This window comes from Microcaecilia unicolor, chromosome 3 (assembly GCF_901765095.1).
Source record: "Microcaecilia unicolor chromosome 3, aMicUni1.1, whole genome shotgun sequence".
Taxonomy (NCBI): Eukaryota; Metazoa; Chordata; class Amphibia; order Gymnophiona; family Siphonopidae; genus Microcaecilia; species Microcaecilia unicolor.
The window spans coordinates 151,347,413-151,370,812 of record NC_044033.1 but is presented as its reverse complement, the minus strand read 5'-3'; the positions used below and the strand labels follow the sequence as shown (position 1 = coordinate 151,370,812).

At 45.1% G+C, this 23,400-nt stretch overlaps 1 protein-coding gene across 1 annotated transcript in view; it reads right to left on the bottom strand.

Moving 5' to 3' along the window:
* Positions 1-21,058, bottom strand: part of ABCB10 (ATP binding cassette subfamily B member 10) — a 146,547-nt gene extending 125,489 nt beyond the window's left edge. Inside the window, exon 1 of the mRNA XM_030196479.1 lies at positions 20,452-21,058. Within this exon, the coding sequence (XP_030052339.1) occupies positions 20,452-20,809 (358 nt within the window). The 5' untranslated portion in view covers positions 20,810-21,058. The remainder of the gene's footprint in view (positions 1-20,451) is intronic.
* Between the last annotated feature and the right edge of the window lie 2,342 nt (positions 21,059-23,400).

Sequence of the window (23,400 nt, the reverse complement as noted above, 5' to 3'; positions counted from 1 at the left end):
TAAGTCTGGCCAGCCCTTTCCCTGCCTCCCAACCACCAGCTCTGGCACAGACCCTATAAGTCTGCCCAGCACTATCCCCGCCTCCCAACTACCAGTCCCGCCTCCCACCACCAGCTCTGGCACAGACCGTATAAGTCTGCCCAGCACTATCCCTGCCTCCCACCACCGGCTCTGGCACAGACCGTATAAGTCTGCCCAGCACTATCCCCGCTGCCCAACCACCAGCCCCGGCACAGACCGTATAAGTCTGCCCAGCACTAGTCCCGCCTCCCAACCACCAGCCCTAGCACAGACCGTATAAGTCTGCCCAGCACTAGCCCCGCCTCCCAACCACCAGCTCTGCCACCCATTCTAGGCTAAGCTTCTGAGGATCCCTTCCTTCTGCACGATTCCTTTATGTTTATCCCACGCATGTTTGAATTCCGTTACCGTTTTCATCTCCACCACCTCCCGCAGGAGGGCATTCCAAGCATCCACCACCATCTCCGTGAAAAAATACTTCCTGACATTCTTCTTGAGTCTGCCCCCCTTCAATCTCATTTCATGCCCTCTCATTCTACCGCCTTCCCATCTCTGGAAAAGGTTTGTTTGCGGATTAATACCTTTCAAATATTTGAACGTCTGTATCATATCACCCCTGTTTCTTCTTTCCTCCAGGGTATACATGTTCAGGCCCGCAAGTCTCTCCTCATACGTCTTGTAACGCAAATCCCATACCATCCTCATAGCTTTTCTTTGCACCACTTCAATTCTTTTTACATCCTTAGCAAGATACGGCCTCCAAAACTGAACACAATACTCCAGGTGGGGCCTCACCAACGACATGTACAGGGGCATCAACACCTCTTTTCTTCTGCTGGTCACACCTCTCTCTATACAGCCTAGTAACCTTCTAACTACGGCCACCGCCTTGTCACACTGTTTCATCGCCTTCAGATCCTCAGATACTATGACCCCAAGATCCCTCTCCCCATCCGTACCTAGCAGACTCTCACCGCCTAACAAATACGCCTCTCTTGGATTTCTACTCCTTAAGTGCATCACTTTGCATTTCTTCACATTGAATTTTAATTGCCAAACCTTAGACCATTCTTCTAGCTTTTTCAGATCCTTTTTCATGTTTTCCACTCCCTCCGGGGTGTCCACTGTGTTACAAATCTTAGTATCATCCACAAATAGGCAAACTTTACCTTCTAACCCTTCGGCAATGTCACTCACAAATATATTGAACAGAATCGGCCCCAGCACCGATCCCTGAGGCACTCCACTACTCACCGTTCCCTCCTCCGAGCGAACTCCATTCACCACCACACTCTGGCGCCTGTCCGTCAACCAGTTCCTAATCCAGTTCACCACTTTGGGTCCTATCTTCAGCCCATCCAGTTTATTTAAGGTGAGGGGAGTTCGCAACACCCGGCCTGGAGAGCCAGGGGAAGGGAGGAGGCTCCAGCCTGGACTAATCAGCGGGGGAGAGAGGGTTAGAAGAACCCATGGAGTGGCAAGAGGAGAGGAGGAGCCCATGGATGTCTCTGCTCTTGCTAAAACCAGAGAGTTTAAAAGGCAGGTAAAAGTCTAGTTTGGGGGGTTACTGGGAGAGGGAAGGAGGAGGTTAACCCGTAGGAAGGGTTGGGGGAGCACATGTTCCAGCCTGAGGCCGCGAGGAGTGTTTGTCGGAAGGGAGTGCTGACAAAGGAAGGGCAGGCTCCTGCATACTTCAGACTGGTGACCGTGGGGGTTTGGGGCCTGGAGGATTACAATATATTTCCTTTACCTTGTGGATAATATATCTTTACTTTATGGACTACAATGTATTTCCTTTACCTTGTGGATAATATATCTTCTTTACTTTATGGATTACAAGGCATTTCCTCCACCTTAAGGCTTACTGAGTATTCCTTCTATGGTGTGGATTGCAAATACAATAAATTTTCCTTAGCCGGGTGGAATCCAGTATTTTCTTTACCCGGTGGCTTATAAGGAGTAGCGGCTCTTGGGGGGCCAAGAGGGGGGTTTCCAAACCAGCAGACCCATTGGCGGAGGGGGGGGGGGGGGGCGCTGCCATGAGAGATGAGAGACTATACAAGACTGGACCTCAGTACCAATCCGATGGTGGAATCACACTCCCGCAGCCTTGGAAGCTTTACAACATTTGGCATACAGGAAAAAAAAAAGTGAATATCTGAAAGTTTGAAAACTAGAAAAAATTCTTATATAAAGTCATTGTAAAAGTGCAGAACATTACTAGAAGCTCTATTTTTAAAATCCCCCTCACCCTTGTGGCAGCTTGGCCCAGAACATCACAAGCAGATGGACAGTAACAGAGACATTTAAATCAAGCAGTTAGTGAAGAATGGCACTAAAAGGCACCTTCAAAGTCACCTCTCTTACAACCTCAGTCTCATATATATTCAGCTCCACCACTGCACTCCTACACCAGCATCCATCCCCACAAATCCATCACACCTGGAGATGGCAAATTAGGCATCCACCTAGGGCAGTCTGACAGGACAGCAGCACTTCAAAGCTGCTGTCAGCATAGCATGGGACCTTTCAGTATAAGCCTACACACAAGGCCTGCCTTTTACCATCCCATCCAACAGGAAGTTTGCCTCTAAGGGTGCAGGGTGTGAGAAGAGTGGAGCAGTAGCCTAGTAGTTAGTGCAACAGACTTTGATCCTGGAGAACTGGGTTCAATTCCCACTGCAGCTCCTTGTGACTCTGGGCAAGTCACTTAACACTCCACTACCACAGGTACAAATAAGTACTTGTATATACTATGTAAACCACTTTGAATGTAGTTGCAAAAACCACACAGAAAGGCCCTTGAGCATGGGTCTTGCACGAGGCTCTGCGCCATATTAAGTTTACTTTTGCTGCAGAATCAGCTTGGGTGGAGGCAGTGTGATGGTGACAGTATTCATCCCAGCATACTGATAGAATTGAAAAATTAACTTGCAAAACTATTGTTAGTAACATGTAATTTATCTTTAAAATCAAGAATAGTACCAGAATTTTGGAGGATGGCCAATATAATGTTGATTTTTTAAAAGGTTCCAGAAGTGATCCAGGAAATTATAGACTGGTGAGCCTGACATCGGTGCTGGGCAAAATGTTATAGATTATTATAAAGAACAAAATTACACAGCATATTCAAAAACATGGATTAATGAGACAAAGCCAACATGGATTTAGTGAAGGAAAATCTTACCTCACCAATCTACTATGTTTCCTTGAAGGGGTGAACAAACATGTGGATAAAGGTGAGCCGATTGAGCTGCTAGAGAGGCCCTTTTGACTTCCCAGAGACGGCTGAATGAACTGCTCCATCAGAGAACCAAAAAATCCCAATTATATTATCGTTATCAACTTTTTCAACATAGCAATAAGGCAGGAGGTGCGTTGGCCCGATTAATTAAAGGACGAAGGGGGACTACTCGTGTAACACTGTTACGAGACTCTAGGGGTCATTGGATCCGGAATGATCAGGATATTTCAGCTCATTTTCAGAAATACTACCAACTACTCTACCAAGAACCCACAGATGAGATGTTAGATAGTGATTTATTCTTGGATAACTTGACACTACCCACGAATACGATGGCACAAAAAGAGTTTCTTAATGCTCCCATTACAGAATGGGGATCTTTTATTAGCAATACAGCAAGTAAGCTTCAGAAGACGCCAGGACCGAACCTTATCAGTTTTATGGCAACATCAGGGACCCTTCCGGAGTCTTTTAAGGCAGCCCAGATGATTGTTTTGTTAAAACCTGGTAAGAACCCAGAAGATCCAGGATCCTATCGCCCCATTTCTTTGTTAAATTGTGATGTAAAACTATACGCAAAAAGTTTGGCAAATCGGCTGTCTCATGTGCTTCCGGACTTGATTTCTCCTCTCCAGGTCGGTTTTGTAAGGGGTCAGTCGGCTGCCAAGAACATACGATTAATTTTAGCGTCACTGGAGGCCGTCGAGCGCTCAAAGGTACATTCTTTATTGGTTAGATTTGATGCAGAGAAGGCCTTTGACCGAGTACTCTGGAAATTTATTTTTGCAGTGTTGAAAAAGGTAGGTATAGAAGGATTCTATAGGCTGTGGGGGTGCTATACTCTGATCCGCGGGCATTTGTTTGGGTCAATGGAGAACGATCCTCCACGTTTGCTATTCGTCGGGGCACGAGACAGAGATGCCCACTATCCCCGTTACTCTTTGACTTTCATTAGACCCCCCCCCCCCCTTATTAGAGAAATTGTCTCCCATCCGGATATATCAGGCATATCCGTTGGCTGCTCTTTTTTTTTTTTTTTTTTATTTCAGCATTTGCAGATGATCTATTAGTTCATCTTGTTAATCCTCACAAGTCCCTCCCTGATGGCCATACTAGCTCTTTTTCATTAATTTGGGGACTTTGCAGGCTTCAAATTAAATTTTTCCAAATCCTTGGCACTGGCCTCTACAGAACAGCTGAGATAGGAATGGGGACCAGAATTTCCACTCAAATGGGCGCACGATTCTTTCAATTATCTAGGCATTAAACTTACAATGAAAATCTTGTCCTTATATCAGTTAAATATCTATAGTTTGTTAGAAAACACAGTTGAACGTCTGACCAATTGGTGATCTCTTCCACTAACTCTACATGGTAGGATACACCTTTTTCATATGATTGAATTTCCAAGGTGGCTCTATGTCCCTCAAATGCTATCACTGCGTATTCTTAGAAAGGATCTATCTTTGTTATACAGACACCTCCGCAATTTCATTTGGAGCTGTGGTAAATTTAGAATGCCCTTTCGTTTTTTGTTTGGGTCATGGAAAGAGGGAGGATTGGGGGTTCCTAACATAAGACGTTACAATCAGGCTTGTCTACTTCGCCATATAGGAGATTGGGTCTTGGATAGGCAGGATTATACTCAGAGGGGAATAGAAACAGAATTTTTTCAGCCTTGTCACCTATGCTGCTTATTACAAGCGCCAAGAAAAGGGAGCTCATCTAACATAGGCATGAGTTTGTTGTTACGGCCTTTGAGAGAGGTCTGGAAGGACTTGACCAAGTATTGTGGGATTCCCTCAGAAGCCTTTGATTTGTTGCCCATTTAGGGTAATTTGAGCTTCCCCCCAGGGCTCGGACAATCCGGTGTTCCGCAGGTGGGCAGCTCTGGGTATTACGCGTTTAGAACATGTCTTGGACTTGTAAGGTTCATTATTATCTCTTGGGGCTCTAGGTATTGGTATTAGCAATATGTATGCCTATATTCAGTTAGCACATTTTGTTCGTACGCTTGGAGGTGAGATTTTAGGAGCTGCACATAGTCGACGTCTCAGGGCCTTCTTTCACTCCATCCTGGGAGACCGTCTTTCAGTTTCTGAACTATACAAAGCACTTACACTTCTGGCTCCTCGTAAGAACAAAGAGGATATTAGAAACCGTTGGGACCTGGACTTAGGTCGCTCAGAATTGGTTCTTGACTTTGATCAGCTGTCAACTGCTATTCCTTTGTTGTCTGTCAATGCAGATCCACGTGCTTGCCAATATTGTATTCTACACAGAGCGTATATCACGAAGGCCCAAATTTTCAAAATGGGGGGTGTAGAGGAGCCATTGTGCTCCAAATGTAGAAGGCAAGTGAGCACTTTCTTTCACTCTCTCTGGGAATGCCAAACAGTTCATAAGTTTTGGTTAGCTTTATTCCATTTTTTTGAAGGGCTTTTGGGTGTGCCCTTGGGGTGCTTCTCGATAAATATAAACTTTTTGTTCTGCAGGGAAAAGGAGTTCAACTTCTAGTTCATAAAGCTTGTCTCTTGGGAAAATGTCTCATTTTGAGTGCTTGGACTAGTGAGCACCCACCAGATTTTTGTCATTGGCGAAATAAGCTTCATGAGCTATTGCTGATGGAACGTAGATTGGTGAGAGCATCTCCCTGAAGAAGAAACATGTTCTTGGCAAGTTGTGTCTCCAAGGGCCCGCAGTTTTGTTATGAATTCCCTCCCATAACAGGATTTTTTTTTGTCTTAAGTTGGGATGGGGGGGGGGGGTATGCATAGTAGATCAGCTATTACAGTAGCTTAATTCTACAAGATATGATAACAAATAATCTTATATGTGTTGTTGAGACTTAAATTAATATATGTTCTATGGCATCGATATTGTTTAACTTTTGTCATTAACAAAACCGGTTTGGTTGAGAGATGGGAGGATATAAAAAACAAGGCCTCTTGCCTGGGCTCTTAAATGAACCATTGACGGATTTACAAATATTGTCAAATATTGTATGGCATTCAGAGCTATGCTGAACTGTGAGTTCTTTGTTGTCAGATCATATGATTGCTTTGAAATGCGACTTTATCTGTGTAATGTACTACTACTTTGATAAATAGACTTCGATGTTAAAGCTGGAGGGGTGGGTTATTATGGGATTAGATGAGTTGGAAATAATTAAAAAATTACTGGTGTGATTATTTTTCTGCTCTCACTCAGATGATGTTGTATCTGGAGCTTGTTGACTTAATTTCATTGCATCATCAATAAAAGTGTTGAAATAAAAGGTCAGCCGATTGATTTTGTGCATCTGGATTTTCAAAAAGCAACAGACAAAGTATCTCATGAAAGACTCCAGAGGAAATTGGAGAGTCATGGGATAGGAGGTAGTGTTCTATTGTAGATTAAAAACTGGTTAAAAGATAGAAAACAGAGAGTAGGGTTAAATGGTCAGAATTCTCATTGGAGGTGGGTAGATAGTAGGGTTCCTCAGGGGGTCTGTGCTGGGACTGCTGCTTTTTAACATATTTATAAAGATCTAGAGATGGAATTAGTGAGGTAATTAAATTTGCTGATGACACTACTACTACTACTAATCATTTCTATTGCGCTACTAGATATAGGCAGTGCTGTATACATTATATGCATGTACTTTCTCTGTCCCTTGAGGGCTCACAATCTACACAAAGTTATTGAAAGTTGTTAAATCGCAAGAGGATTGTGAAAAATTACAAGAGGGCCTTACGAGACTGGACATCCAAATGGCAGATGTTTAATGTGAGCAAGTGCAAAGTGATGCATGTGGGGAAAGAGGAACCCAAACTATAGTTACGAGATGCAAGGTTCCACATTAGGAGTCACTCACCAGGAAAGGTATCTAGGTGTCGTTGATGATACGTTGAAACCCTCTACTCAGTGTGCAGCGGCGGCTAAGAAAGCAAATATAATGTTAGGTATTATTAGGAAAGGAATGGAAAACAAAAATGAGGACGCTATAATGCCCTTGTATTGTTCCATGGTGCGACTGCCCTTGTATTGCTCCATGGTGCGACTGCACCTTGAATACTGTGTGCAATTCTGGTCACCGCATCGCAAAAAAGATATAATGCAATTAGAAAAGGTACAGAGAAGGGCGATTGGGAAGGGACAACTTCCCTATGAGGAAAGGCTAAAGTGGCTAGGGCTCTTCAGCTTGGTGAAAAGACGGCTGAAGAGAGAAATGATATAGGTCTATAAAATAATGAATGGACTGGAATGGGTAGATGTGAATCGCTTGTTAACTCTTTCCAAAAATACTAGGACTAGGGGGCAGGCAATGAAGCTACAAAGTAGTAAATTTAAAACAAATCAGAGAGAATATTTCTACACTCAATGTGTAATTAAACTCTGGAATTCGTTGCCAGAGAATGTAGTAAAAGTAGTTAGCTTAGCAGGGTTTAAAAAAAGTTTGGCTAGCTTCCTAAAAGAAAAGTCCATACGCCATTATTAAGATGGACTGTTTATTTCTAAGATATCCTATATAATAAAAAGCACCTCCAACATTCTGAAGCTGTCTCCGTGGCACTGTGGCAGTGTAGGGTTCGTAAGTCTGTAGTTCAGCGTTTCATTGGCTCTCACTGTCCCCGCCCTCACGTCGAGGAAACGGAACACTACATAGTTGCCAAGCAAACAAACGCGACACCACAGGAACGAAGAACCAATCAGACAGAATGGAACTTGGAGGAGGGAAGTGGAGTGGATTGAATCTTTAACAAACAATCATATACAGGGAGGTACGAACATCAATGGAGGCAAGTGCACAGAACGGATGGGAAGACAAACATTTAATCCCTTTGTCACTCACACACATCACACACACACACTCAATCACTCTGTATCTCTCTCTTACACTGTCTGTAAAACACACTGTCACTCTCAGTCTCTCACATGGGCAACTGTATGTTGCATTCTCACGAGTAAGGAGCTCTTCTGATGTGATTGTTAAACTGATTGAAGGGCCTGAACAAGGAAAATGTTTACCACATTGTAACACAGTTTACACAAAAACTATTGTAAATAAAGAAATCTTACACATGTAAACAACAATTATATTCAGAATACAACCGTGGAAACATTAATGGCAGGAACTCATTACATTGCTAGCGCCCGTTTCATTGCGTTAAGAAACGGGCCTTTTTTACTAATGGAGCATAAAATGTATTGTACTGTTTTGGGATCTTGACAGGTACTAGTAACCTGGATTGGCCACTATAGGAAACAGGATTGACCCAGTATGGAAACACTTACGTTCTTATGTCAGTCCCAGCAGAGGGAAGGAAACAGAAAGATGCTTGACATGAGAGGGTGGGCATGAAAAAAAAGGGGGAGATGCTGGACACCTAAGGCTATGGAAAGGACACATGGGGATGGGCAAGGGAAGGGGAGATGGCATGCTGGACTATGGGCGGGGGGGGGGGGGGGAGATGCTTGACTACTGAGAGACAGAGGAAGGGCACAGATGAAGGTTTGTCTAGGGCATCTGATACCCTTGGGCCAATTCTCCTGATCCACCCACCCCACATTACCATGTACACACCCAGGGCAAGATTAAGACAGCAATGCACATGCCTAGGACCCAAATGCTTAAGAGGACCCTTTTATATTACAATGGGGGTTCAAGGCCCTTGTCTAGGGTCTAGCAAATGGTTAATCCTGCCCTGCACAGAACTACACCTAGATGCACCTGTAGACACCTGCCACACCATATAGCCATATGCTCACATACAACACACTCATTCCCACACTCAATCATATTGCACTACACAAGCACCCACACATCCTAAGGCTGGTGCCAGGAAGACTTGTACAGTCTATGCCCCATATATGGCAATCTGGTTTAGGGTGGGCAGGAAAGGGCTTCAAAAGCAACTTTAGTAGCTGGAACACAAGGACAATTCAGGGCACACTTTTACAGTCTGTTTTCCAGTTTCCCATAAATTAGAAGACAGATTCAGATAGGCTGGAGTAAGTTTCAACGGCAACTCCTGTAGCTGGAAAGTAAGGACAGTCTCTGTCCCAGAAATGTCAAAGAAAGACCATGATCAAGTATTTTATATCATATTCATTGTTGGTTTAATCATCAATTGATAATGAGTGTCACTACTGGGCAGACTGGATGGACTGCTCAGGTCTTTATTTGCTGTCATTTACTATGTTACTTTCGTCTACAACTCCTGCATAATGCTGCTTCCACACATCCAATCAATTCCGATGCACACCAACATTCCCTGCAATCCTCCCTGTATATAGTATATATGCAGGGAGGATTGTGTTTGTATATAGTATGGGGGTATTTGAGAATAACCCCATACTATATACAAACACATCCCCACGTATCCCATGCTGCTACACACACCTCTACCCCTCAAACTACCCTGACCACACCCACAATAGCCCCCACAAGCCTATACCCCCTCATATTACAACCCCAATATTCCAACCTACTCCACATACAAACATCTATATGCCTCGTACAAATGCAAACACCCCTCCCCCACCAAACACACGCACAAATCTGCATTGTTTTTCTAGATGGCATCACAGTTTTAACCGTTGAGCAGTTGGGAAACAATGAATTATAAGAGATCACCTACGTATACAAATGCTTAATATTTAATTGAAAACAAAGGCTAATTTATCATTGAAATTGACTGGGGTACAAAACATGAAATAAGCCATTAACTACTGTCTGCCCTTTCAGGCAGGAAGAGACATTGCTGATCTGAAAACAATCAACAAAGTTATTTGCAGATACTGGGGGCAACGCAGAAAGCTACTATGGCCTGCAGTACACCCTTATCAAGCAGTTTACCTTAATTTTAAAAGGATTTCTTTGCTCAGATTTACTCCCATGGTAGACATCACCATACAGGATATTAAAATGCATGCTAAAGAGCCTATTAGATAGGCCAGAGCAATACAGGGCTGTGTGCTGATGACTACCACGGGAGCTCAATGCCAGAAACCTAGTAAGTCTGAGGCTGGCTTAGAGGCGCGCCTCCCCCCACCCCCAAGTCTGCATCTACCCCATTTCCCTTCCCAAATTTTAAAATGATGTCCCTTCCACCTACCCCAAACCCCCTTGGATAGGACTGGCCCCCTTCTGCCAAATTCTATTCCCTCCCATGACCCCGCCGCCAAATTAAAACAAGAATTTTCCTGGTATCAAGTGCCCTCTCCTCCCCCCCCCCCCCCCCCCCCACCAGTAAGGGCTGACTGATGGACTAACCAATGGGCCCCTCTCTCCTTCCTTAAAAATATTGTCCTGTCGTCTAGTGGCATCCCTTCCCTGTTCTCACCGAATTAAACAAAAATAGTTCATGGTGTCTAGTGGGGACCTCCCTGACCCCTTGCTGAGGCTCTCCTCCCACACCCCTGTACCTTTAAATGAAGCAGAAACGATGCCCACGTGCTCCTGGCTCTGGTGCCGTCATCTCCAAAAAGGTGGCACTCCCACCCCACCCCCCATGGTACATCCTAGGATGCAACCAGGCAGGGCCAGTCTGCTACATAGGCGGGGTCTCAGTGAAGGGTCAAGGGTGAGGAGGGTCCCCACTAGACACCTTGGACTAATGAATTTAATTCAGAGAGAGCAAAAGGGGTGCTGTTAGTGTGTGTGAGCCAATCGCAGCCCATGCACTGGCAGTTAGTATGACATTTTTCAATGAGAAGCGGCAGTAATTTGCATATTCATTGAATACTGCATCCCAAGAGCAACTTTTAGCAGAAAGCTTGTGGTAGAAGCCATGTGGTTAGTGGCTCTAGCACGCAGCTTTCTGCATCGGCCCCACTGTGCTGTAGAACTCTAGAAAAAAAGATAAGAACATAAGATACGACATCCTGCGTTAAGACCAAAGATCCATTCAGTCCAGCATCCTTTTTCCAACCGTGACCTATCTGTGTCACTCAGAAGTACCCAGCAGATCCCAAAGCATAGTTCTAGTTGTTACAGCTCCTTCCTAGAGATAAGCAGTAGCTTTCTGAGGTCTACCTAGCTACCAATTGTTTATAGACTTCTCCAATAGGAATTTTTTCAAAGCCCTGTTAAAACCAGCTATTCTACACTTTTTCACCACATTCTCTGGTAACCAATGCCACAGTTTACTTGCTAGTTGAGTGAAAAGTGTTTTCTCCACTTTCTACCAGTTAGTAGCATGAAGCATCCTCTCTCTCTAATCTTGGTTCAGTTTAAAGGTATAAATAACTTCTCCCTATTTACTTGTTGCACCCTACTACTTGTGATACTAAAAATATCATCATATCCTCTCTTGGTCATCTTCACCAAGCTGAATTTATTCAGCTTTTGTTCATAAGAGAGCTATGCTTTTCTCTTATTGTATTTGGATACCACGATTGCAGAATGTATAGAAATACTGATAGTTTTCTTTCCATTAGTCCCAACAGATCAATCCAGAGGCCCACCCTTTGTTGTTCTGGGTTGAGTGTTTTCTTCTAGTTCCCTCAGTTTCATCAGATTCCTTCATTTGATTTTTGGCTACAAAAACAACAAAAGGCAAAACAAAACAAATCAAAACATAAAGGAAACCTTCTGTTACCTTCCTGGAGGAGCGGTTGAGGAGCCTACATGGGCTTTATGCAGGTAGGAGAGGACTTCCTCTTTCGTCTTCTACTGCTTTGGTATCAACAATACTGAAGTTAAGGACCACATATAGTAAACCTCTGAAGTTCTCTCTATCTCCACCTGCTGGAGTCTGGGGCATGTTGTTCGAGTGGATGTGGATTGAAACAAGTAATGGAAAACTCAAAGATGTGAATATGTTACTCATTTAAATAGTCATGGATCCAGAAGGAGTTGTGAAATGTGATAACTCCAAACAAGATTAAAGTGATTGCATACGTTGGACACAAGTACAGCAGACTTACAAGTGACGGTTGATGGAACATTTTGGAATGGGACTATTCGCCAAAGTTTAAATTTTGTATGATCAACATGAACGGTTATTATGGTAGCTGATCTGGGTATTTAGCGAGTAGTTAGGATTGAAATGTATTAGTGAGTTTTCATGAGAGGAATGTGTTAGGTTGATTGAGGGTATGCATGGTGAGAGAGTATGTGGAAATTAAGGTATAGAGTAAGATTAAAAGAGGGTAATTTTTGAATATAAATATTGATTAATAAAATTCTGTTTCAAGCATAACTGATTATGTGTTAATATCTCCATCTGCTGGTAGAGGGACATAACCCACAAGTCTCTGGATTGATCTGTTGGGACTAATGGAAAGAAAATGATCAGGTAAGAACTAATTTTACTTCGTTGACAACCAACTGTCCCTTTTTCTGCACAATCCTCCCCTGACAAGGAACCCCTGCTGTTTCTTGGGCTGTTGAGGCAAGGGCTTCCGCATCTTACAGTCTCTCCCCTGGATGCCTGTTCTGCTGTAGCTGCCAATAAGGCAACTGTCTCATGGACTGGTTGTAAGAACCTAGATTTCTGTTATAAAGCTGAAATGTCTCCTTTGGTAAGGAAAGCTGGCTCTATGAGAAGAACTGACACTCCAGCGCCTCCACTGACAGGGTGCGAATAGTAGAACAATTATCCTTAAAAAGGGAAACAACCTCTTGAACCTTATCACCAAATAAATGTTGCCCCGAACAAGGGGCATCTGCTATTCATTTGCATTAATCCTCTTGTAAACCAGACCAACCTATGAGCACCAACAGCAGTAGCAGCCCCCATAGATGCCGTATCATAGGCATCATAGGAGGATTGCCATAAAAAATGTTGCAGAACACTCCAACTCCTTATAATGTCTCTGAACAGCTGAAACAGCAGAGTGCTGTTCAGAGTGAGCATGCACTTAATCCAGAACAGAACACATAAATTGCACCAGCATAAATTGATGAGCTGCAATTTTGGAATTTAGCATGGAACTTTTGAAATATTTTCTAAACCAATAAATCAAAAATGTTGGAATCTCTACCTGGAGCCATAGTTGAGGCGCTCTTAGAGACTCAGAAATGTCTAAGAGCAGATTGGACTACCACAAATTGATGAGGCAACAGAACATTGTCGTGGTCTAACTCAGATTGAATGTTATACTTTTACAACAACTTTTTCAGTACTTCACAGAATAAGGGGTATGCCATATCTGCAACTGCAGCTCCAGGAGAACCTCGTGAAGAGGCAGTGCTTCCACTTCCCTTGGCATCTCAAGATATTTCAAATCTCCCTGTAGTTGAGCTTGAGGCTGCTGTCTCAACAGGATGGAGGTCATAGTCTGACAATAATTGTATAAGAAATCTCCCCCACCTGATGCATACTGAGCTGAGGTGAGGAAGTTGGGTTCAGTAGCGGAGACGAAAAATCCCAATCCTGATCCACGGATTCATCATCTATCAAATCTGAATCCTCCTCTAACTGAACAGACTGTTGAGAAGGGGAGCCCAGGTGCATTGGAGTTGAAGCGGAACACTTGGCCTCCTGCATAGTACAGTGCTGCTCCAAGAACTCCTGTCTCATCTGGCAGACTAGTGGATGAGGCTGCAAGGCGTTCACAGCTGCAAACTGGCCACTTGTACCACAAGCTGCATCCCTAAAGAACCTCAAGTGGGGCAGGGTACTACAATCTCAGCAGACTGGAGCAATGATCCACAGGCCACGGTTACATGCGCTGCCACGTTAAATCTGGAATGCCTAGCGCTGCCATGCCAAGCCTGGCAAGGGAAGGACAACAGATCAAGTGGCCGATCTGCAAACGCCATCCACGGCAGGACAGAGGACCAAGTGGCTGAACTACAAAGGGCAGCCACGGAAGCCACATGGGACACGGAAAAGGAAGTCAACTGCGCTCTGGAAGAAAGCGCTGCCACCCGCAACGGGAGAGACTGTTCCATACAGAGGCCAGCTGAAGAAATTGCCTCTCCCAGCCAACGGCCACTGTGGCTCTTGCAGCCAGATCCCCTTTCTTGTGACCAACCAGAGGACAACAAGGTATGCCGGGAGGCATTTCTGCTCAGCAGGTCAGGAATCTGATGATCCTACCGTAGTGTGGGTGTTTCATAAGGAGTTACCACCTTCCTATATACCAGGTTCTCCAGGTTCTGAATATGTCTGCCTCTGATCCTGCCACCGCTACATCTGCTAATCTTAAAACGGTGAACACTAGAAGGCCGCTACAGTTTTTAGCAGTGCATAAGCCTATGTAGGAAGTCAGTTCTGCTCAGTGGGTCATCCCAGGCACTGCCCCACTATGCAGAGACATAGCTAGGTGGGGTGCAAGGGGAGCAGCTGCTCCCCTAAAAAGATTTTGAATAAAATGGCACTTATGCGGAACAGCTCTTCAACTTCACACTGACGCCTATTCTACAAAAGGTCTGCTCCTCCTGACATCAAAACCGCTACGCCCACATCTGCCAATCTAAAAATGGTGAGCCTTCTTATGGTATCTTCCTGTGGTCCCGAGCAAAGCCAGAAGCAAAGAGTTGGCCAACGGAACTCGCTGGTCACTTCCAAATAGCATAGGAGTACATGGTTAACTTCCAAGAAGCAGGAAGAGAAAAAGGTGGAATGGGATGGAAGGCAGAAACCACCGAATGCAGAAAAGACAGGACTGTGTGCCCGTCACCAATAGAAATCCAGAGGATCTCAAACGAATTAAGTCGGGAGTTCTGAGAACCTGCCTGGACTGAATTGCTAAAGAAAACTAGGCTGCCCAGGATGATAGCCCTGGTGTCGTAAAGATAAGGGCAAGCCTGACCTGACCGAAAAGAACTTGTAAACATGTTTTCAGGAAGACGATGAGTCTATAAGTCACCCAGGTCTTCCACCAACTTCATGGAGTTCTCAAACAATAGTTGCCCTGAAAAGTGAGCTGAACTAGCCATCGTTTGAAGATGCATTCACCACCCAGCAGCTCAATCATATCAAATGACAGGCTGTGACTGCCAACAAATCATAGAAGAAAACTGGCAATTAAGTCGGCCTTGACTCTACATCTGGCAAGTGAGGAGGCAGTCGACTGCCTTCTGGAATGGATCCGAAATCTGTTGCCGTCAGCTACAGCACACCCTAGCAGCCTACTGAAGTTAAGCCACATGACCACATATAGTAAACCTCTGAAGTTCTCTCTATCTCCACCTGCTGGTAGAGGGACATAACCCACAAGTCTCTGGATTGATCTGTGGGACGCTATGGAACAGATGTTTGGGTTTCAAACATTATAAGGCATGGATACAGCATAAATTTTATATCTTACAAGCCAAAGATTAGTTGCCTCCTCGACAATCAATTAGAAGTGTTGGTCAAGGAAGTCAGCAATGTCTTGCGAAAGAATGCCATAGAAGATAAACTTGGGGTTTTATTCCCGATACTTTCTTATACCAAAAAAGACTTGGGATTTACGACCGATTTTGGATATAAGGGACCTCACTTGAATATCATTGCAACTGCAGTGGTTGGTGGGACATGAGTACATTACAAAGGGCCATTCTGCTGCTTGAGCAGATGCATACTGGATTGTTCCAAAGGGAGCACTTCTGCTTATGCTGGCGACGTCACTGACAAAATTGAGTACCACCACCTGCTGGTAGGAAGGGATAGCACCCATTGGTTTAGAACAGTGTTGCTGACTAAATAAAAGAAAATCATCAGTAAAGAATTTCTTCTTTACACATATTTTTTAAGAATGAGAGCCCCCCCCTCCTTAGCCCTGCTGTGAGTTTGCAAGCAGCCAGGATAGGATTAATCCTTGAGTGGGAATATTATGCCCCCCCCCCCTCACACACACACACACACACACACACAGAAGGAGCTCCATACAGCAGAGATTTTAAAGTATTTTATTATTAAACAGTTAGCTAACCTGACAACATATGTAACAAATACAGGTCATTGCAACTGACATAGAGAACAAGACATTTGCCATGGTCTATTATTTTTCACTCTCATATAAACTGTCTGGCCATTTGACAGGCGATATGTTGTTCATTTTTACTCAGTAAGAACAATGAGACTTACAGACAGGGCCTACTGATTAAAAAAAAAAAAACAGAAGAAAAAGTTTTATTTATGCACTATTGTATCCCACTATTATCTAAAAACAAGTTTTGGTTCAAAGTGGCTTACAATTCATGTTCTGGTTTAGGTTACAATAATTGGTGGAAGTTGTATTGATTTATATTTAGGAGGTGATTAACAGTTAAGAAACGACTAAGAAGTGGGGGTTTACAGATAGGGAGCAGAAAGTTCTTTGATGGTGTAGTACTTAGTTGTAGACATTTTTAAAGAAGTAGATTTTCAATTCTTTTCCGAACTGGAGATAGTTGGTGATGCTTCTTGTGATTCTCAGTATGTGGATCCTAGGAAACTAAATCTAGCCATGTATATGGTTTTGTAGCTCATATTTCTGTAGTTAGGTAGGTGTAGAAGCAGGTACCCTCTGGTTTCTGGGCTTGCATTTCTTGGTGATAGTTCGATCATATCTAGCATATATTGGGCAACATACCAAACAGTATGTTATAGTTCTCCAAAAAGTGAAGAAATTACTGTAGCGACCAGATTCCTTTCTTTATTTTCCCAGAGAAAAGATGAAACTTGATTGGAGAAGTTGCCGTAGTGACTTATGTGAAACTTTTGCTTTTTTTTTTGTTTGTTTTGATTTGTTTGGGGTTTGTTTGGTTTTTAAATACACAAGTCCAAATGAACCAAAGCACCTCTCTATGCACATATCAAATGAAAACTAAAGATAAACAGAACATAGAAATGATAGAGGGGCCGATGCTCAAAGGCTCATGGTACAGCGAACTCTACCATGAAACTAGCACTGAAAAATTACTGCGGCATGCTCAAAGTAATGAGCATGCAAATTTGCACCACAATAAATCATGGCAGTAATCTAACATAAGCATGCCGTGGCATGCATCAACCCCTTAACCCCAACCTGAAACCTCCCCCCCCCCCCCCCAAACATATCTCTGGTGTTTAGCACACCCACCCCCTTCTCTAAAACCTTAAAAAAACTGCCCTGGTGGTCTGAGACCCCCCCCCCAGCCCTCTCCTCCCCAAGTCACAAATTGCCCTGGTGGTTTAGCAGAAACCCACCCCCAGACCTTGTAGGAGGCAGGAGCGATGCCCACTTGTTCCTGCTTCTCCAGGCACTATCTTCAAAATGATGGTGCCCTGCCCAATGGTGCATTCTGGGATGCACTTGACAGAGCCCATCTACCATATAAGGGAGAACTGTGGACTGTTACATATATTAGCATTCTGTGCTTAGAAAATCTATAAATCAGTACAGATGGTATGATATATTTCACTCATATCTAACACCAGTTCTGGCAGATTCTACATTCTAAAAATGCTGTCATTGTTACTACTCGTACTATGACAAGGAAAGAAGGATCTTGAGAATTGGACAGTTGGGTAATTACAGACATTACAACAAGATGAAACCAAGTGGTTTGATAAACATTTTCAGTTGTGGTTATTTTGGATTTTTCTCTTAAGAAAATATTGCAATTTGTGGACTTGTGCGATGATAGATAACAGTGAACACTGGATATGGTGAAAATCATATGATGGGACTGTTTTCTGAGCACAAAAAAATATATTTTAAATGTATTTTTCAAATAAACATTGTTTTAGTGAATAAGTTTATTTAAAAAAACTGATTAAAAACCCAAATTCAGTGTACAAAAATATTCTAATCATGACAAAGAACATAAAATTACTTTTTCTACCTTTGTTGTCTTTTTTCTAATCAGGTTGGTCCCAGTGTCTTGTTTCCTCCATCTTCTCTTCACTTGTTTGTCAAGGCTCCCTGTCCATTTGACATTTCTTCTCTCTCCATGTCCATTATCTATCTCCCTTCTCTGTGTCCCTATGCGTCTCTCATGCCCAGCATCTCCCATTGTATCTCTATTCCTCCATGTGTCCAGCTTCTCCCCTCTCTTCTTTCCCACCTCATCATGGTCCAGCATATTTCGCATCTTCCCTCTATCCCCCCACATAAGTTATCATCTATCCCTCTCTTGTATCTCCCCCCCCCCCCCCCCCGTCCAGCATCTCTTCCTCCTGTCATGGGTCCAGAATCTCTCCCCTCCCCTCTATTCTCCAGGGTCCAATCCAATATCTCCCCCTCCCCTTCCCTCTATTCTCCAAGGTCCAATATCTCTCCCTCTCTCTTCTCTTTCCTCCCCCATCCAGCAACTCTTTCTTTCTATCCCTGGGGATCCAGCATCTCTCTCTCATTCTCCTTCCCTCCCTTCTGCAGCTCAGCATTAGTCTCTCTTTCCTTCCCTCCTTTCCCCCACTCTCTCTTGCTCCCTGCCTATCTTAAGCTTAAACTCTGCAGACTGTGGTAAATGCTATCAATGCTGGCTCCAGTCAGTACAGTGCCTTCCCTCTGAAGGATTCTGCCCAAGTGGAAATAAGAAATGGAATCAGGAGGCGGCAAGATGAGGCAGAGGGAAGGCACCAGAATGGTCGAAGACAGCTTGTGGTGATAACTACCGCTACAGGCAAGTTTGAGCTTAGGACAATGATTCCTAATCCTGGTTCTGGAGGCACCCCAGCCAGTCAGGTTTTCAGGGTATCCACAATGAATAGTCATGAGAAAGATTTGTATACAGTGGAGGCAGCGCATGCCAATCTCTCTCAAGAATATTCATTGTGGATATTCCGAAAACCAGACTGGCTGGGGTGCCTCTAGGACCAGGTTTGGGAACCTCTTGCTTAGGTCATGTCACAGCCGTGACAATAACCCCGCATCCAGACCCACCTTTCCTTCCAGTGGTCAGGCTCTGCAGCCTCTCCGGACTGCCTCCTCCCTGCAGTCTCCTGAGTTCCAGCCATCTCTGTGGTTCTCTTGCCGGATATCCAGTATCCAGTCCAGTCTGAAGGTGACTGTCTGCCTACCTCTGTCCCCTACCTCCAATGGTTCAGAACCAACAACGACTCAAGGGCTCACTATTGGGACAGATACCCAGAACCCTAACAAGACAACAGGGGGAGGGAGCAAGATGCCAGACCAAGGGGAAAAGTAGAGAAAGGGAAACAGAGAGGTAAACTGTGGGAGAGAGGAACTGGGAGTGACCAACAGCGGAAGTAAAGTGGCACTACACTGGGCAGTTTTCTGCCTTGCCAGGTTGTGCATACCCCTTGCTGATGTCTCGTTTTCCCCTTGGGGTTCAAAACTACAAGTTGAAAATCTATGATCTAGTTGAAGAGGGTCCTCTGCTGAAAAAAAACACAGAGCTGTTCCCAGTGACAAAACTACAGCACTCAGTGACAGTATGTTGAGCTGTTTGGCATCAGCATCATGAGCGTGCTTGGTTCTGCCCATGCTCAATGCTGCAATTTAGTCACTGAACACATCTCTACATTTTTTAGCTGACAGGGCTTGGACATCCCCACCAGCTAAGGTCTTACTAATGTAATTTTGGTGGGGGTATGGGGTGAGAAGAAAGGAAAAGAAATGGGAGTCCTAGTGTCCATCCATACTGTTACCAAAAGAGCCAACTTTTCAAAATTATTGGGGGTTCTAAGCTCAATGGAAATAACCCCTCCCTGGCCACATACAAGGAATTTTCTCAATTATGATTCCCCCCCCCCCCAACAACAAAAAAAAAACTTTAAAAAAACTGTTTTGGCTTTGCCACTGCTACATCTTCAAAAGTTAATGTTTGCTGAATTTTTGAACTATGTTAAATCAATGCACATTAAAAAGTTCTAATACACATTAAAAGTATATTAACAACAGTGATGTGTGAAACCAACCGAAAAAGTGTTAGAAAATAAGAGAAAACATCTGAAAAATTATGCAACAAACCAATATTTTTTTTCAATGAATATCCCTACTGCAGATGAAGAGAGGCAAACATGGAAGCACCAAACAAGTTGTGCTAACTACTGTTCCTGTCAACTACAACAGGGAAATGTACAAAAGAGGTGTGGGGAGAACAGAACAAGCAACTACCTGTTCTTCCTCCTCCCCAGCAGCTTTTACCTGGGCAAAAATCTGCCTCGAAACTAAAGCCAAAGAATTAGCAGCACATCTAAAAAGAGAGCCCCCCCCCCCCACCTTGGTCCTAGGCGCCCGCCTAGTTTGCCTTGCCTATGCCTTTATCGTGCTTGGGTGCAGTGACAGGGGCCCCAGCCCACCCCTGCAGGAGCTCGTGCCACCCTGTCCCCGATTACCTGCCAGTCTGTGGCGCTCGGGATGAGCCAGGGCCAGCAGCCTCTTGACGTCCTGCAGCGCCTGCGCGTCCCTGCGTCTAGCCACAGGCTCCGAACTGCTGCCGCCTCCCGCGGCCTGGGGAGCAGCCGAAGCCCCATATGCCCTCCGCTGCTGCTCCTGCACTAATACCCGGCCGCTGAGAGGGGAGAGGAAGGGAAGGCTGGCGACGGGACAGGCGGCTATTCGTTCCAGCGCCCAGAGCGACGGCTTGGGCCCAGGGAGGGCTGCGGCGGGGGGCCGGAGGGAGGGGACCCGCGTCCGGCGGCAGGAAGCGCGCAGGAAGAGCAGGAGCAGCGACGGGTGGCGGGAGAGAGCCATGAGAGGAGAGAAGAGCTTTGGCTTGCGCTCATCACCGTCCTCCTCTTCTCCTCCTCCTCCCGCTGGCGTCCGGGTGCGCTGCTTTCTGCCGAGTCATTATCGCTTGCCTGCAGCAGAAAGAGGCGGGCGGGGGTCAGCAGCAAGTCACCCCGCCCGTAACCGCACTCCCACCCCCCGGAGAAGAAACAACAAGAGGTTAGATACCTCCAGTCCTTGGGAGTCACACACGCCCCAGCCAGCCGAGGACGAGCGGGGTGGGGGGACACTCCCCCCCAGCAGTGTGTTACTCAAACGGTGATGGGCAGGACTCAGGAGGGGAACCTGTGAAATTCCTTTTCTACAAAGCGTGGCCCAAATCCTGGCTGAGAAGTTGCGCTTAGTGAACATGGGTGCCTGCTCTTGGGGGGGGACTTTTCAAAATGATTGGAGGGTGCTAAGCCCAGTGGAAACAACTCCTCCCTGGAATTTTCTCAATATTGGGGGGGCTCAAATGCCCACAGAGACGGTCCCTATGCCCTGTGTTACAAATATAAAGCCATATTTCTTTCCCCTTTCAGAGCCCTGCCAGGCTCCCTTTGAAACCGCTGTTTTGCTCGGAAAAGGCTGTTATATTAGAAAGAAAGAAATAATAAATGTATAGTTTTAATGGACTACACAAATCCACCTAATGAAAGTTTTTGCGAGGGGTATGTTTATAGTTCTGCAAATACATTCATAGGTTTAATAATAGGAAAGGATGAGCAGGTGAATGGAGAAATACCCTCATGGTCAGAGCACTAGGTTGAGTGTCAGGTAAACCAAGGTTCAACTCCCACTGACACTCCTTCAAACTTTGAACTACTGCTGAAAAGCCTGAGTTAAATCCAAGTTCAGGCAAACTGTGTCACACCTTTGCCTCGAATAGCAGAACGGGAAGGGTAACTGGGACCATGGTCCTATCAATATTTTGCCCAACACAGCATCAGCAACTACAGAACTCTGATGAGAGGCAAGAGATTTGGGTTGGAAACAAATCGAATGTATTGTTGCCCCTGCCACACAATATTCCCAAATACAAAATCAGAAACCATCTTCATCCCTCCATGCATAGTACAATTTAACTAAAACCAGAAACCACGCAGAATACAGTTTATACACACCTTTTACATTCTAGGTCATTTAGGAACTGAGCAAACCCCTCTCCTTTCTGCCTCCGTTCCAATTTCCCCACCTGCCTTTACTATCACAACACAAAGGGTACAGAAGTACACACTAAGGCAACAATATCAAAATGCTTACTGTGCAAACACACTATTAATCAATTTATTGCATCAACATATGTAATTTTTGTTTAATTTTTTAAAGACAACAAGGCATCATATATGGCTCCTATAGCACACAGCTATTCTAGATCCAAAACTCTCCATTCCATATCATCAAGCAGATCAATCCATAGACTGGTGAGTTGTGTCCATCTACCAGCAGGTGGAGATAAAGAGCAATCTTTTGCCTCTCTATGTGGTCATGTGCTACCAGGAAATCCTCAGTATTCTCTCTATCTAGCAGGTGTGTGGTCACACGCAGCAGCTCTGGCTTGGTCTCCACACCTATTTACTTAGGCTTTGTTGAGTACCTGGGGTTGAGGGCTCTTCGTGAGCAAGTGCAAACCTGGTGGTGCCAGGTCCCTCCTTTTTTCCCCCCTCCCGCTGGCTCCGTTAAAAAACAAAAACAAACTTAATCTTGAAGCAGAAAAGATTTTACTTGCAGCTGCTCACTGGGACACAAGTTGTTGCAGCTCGGAGCAAGAAGCAGGTAATTTTACCTTTTCCTAGCGGGCAGGGAGTTCCCCGAACGTTTCCCTCGTGGATCATGGCATCGGATGGTAAGGGCGCGAAAAAGCGCTCCCCGAACCGCGATTGCACGGCTAGTGGAGAGGAGCGGGGATTGGAGGCAGAGAAGCCCTTTTTGGGCGCCCTTCCGGACTTTGCTGATTTAGCCGGTTTTTCCTCTGTTGGGGCGTCGGCGGCCTTTCCCACCTTAGGCGCCCATCCCCCGATGTCCGCCCTTCCGACTTCGGCCACCCATGCAGCTCGGACGGCCTCTGGTATGGCCGCCTTTGAGTTGGGCGGCGGTAAGAAGATGGTGAAGTTTAAGCGCCATGCTTCCCGTGCGGCTCCGCGGAGTGACGCGCCAGATGCCATTTTGGATGCGCAGCGCGCCTCTCCCCTGCTCTATGGAGTGGAGGTTGAGAGTTCCTCTAGGGCTCTGGCCCAGGTTGCAGAGGTGCACAAACAGGGAGGTTTCTCTCCTGAGTTTATTTTGTTGCTGCATCAGGCCTTTCAACTGCAAAACGCTGCTCCTGCTCCCCTGTCAGATGTGGGGGAAGAGGCTTCCCTGATCAAGCGCCCTCGGGTGGATCTTCAGGTCTTGGGGGACTCTGTCTCCTCTGATGTAGATGAGGGCAGAGTTTCTGAGTTCTCCCAAAGGTCCCTTGGGGATTCTTTGGAGGAGGCTGATCCTCGCCCTGATGGGGGAGATTACCCCTCTGCAGCGTGGCTTTTTCGCTCAAAGGAATTGCCTAACCTGTTAGTTCAGGCTATGAGCATCTTGAG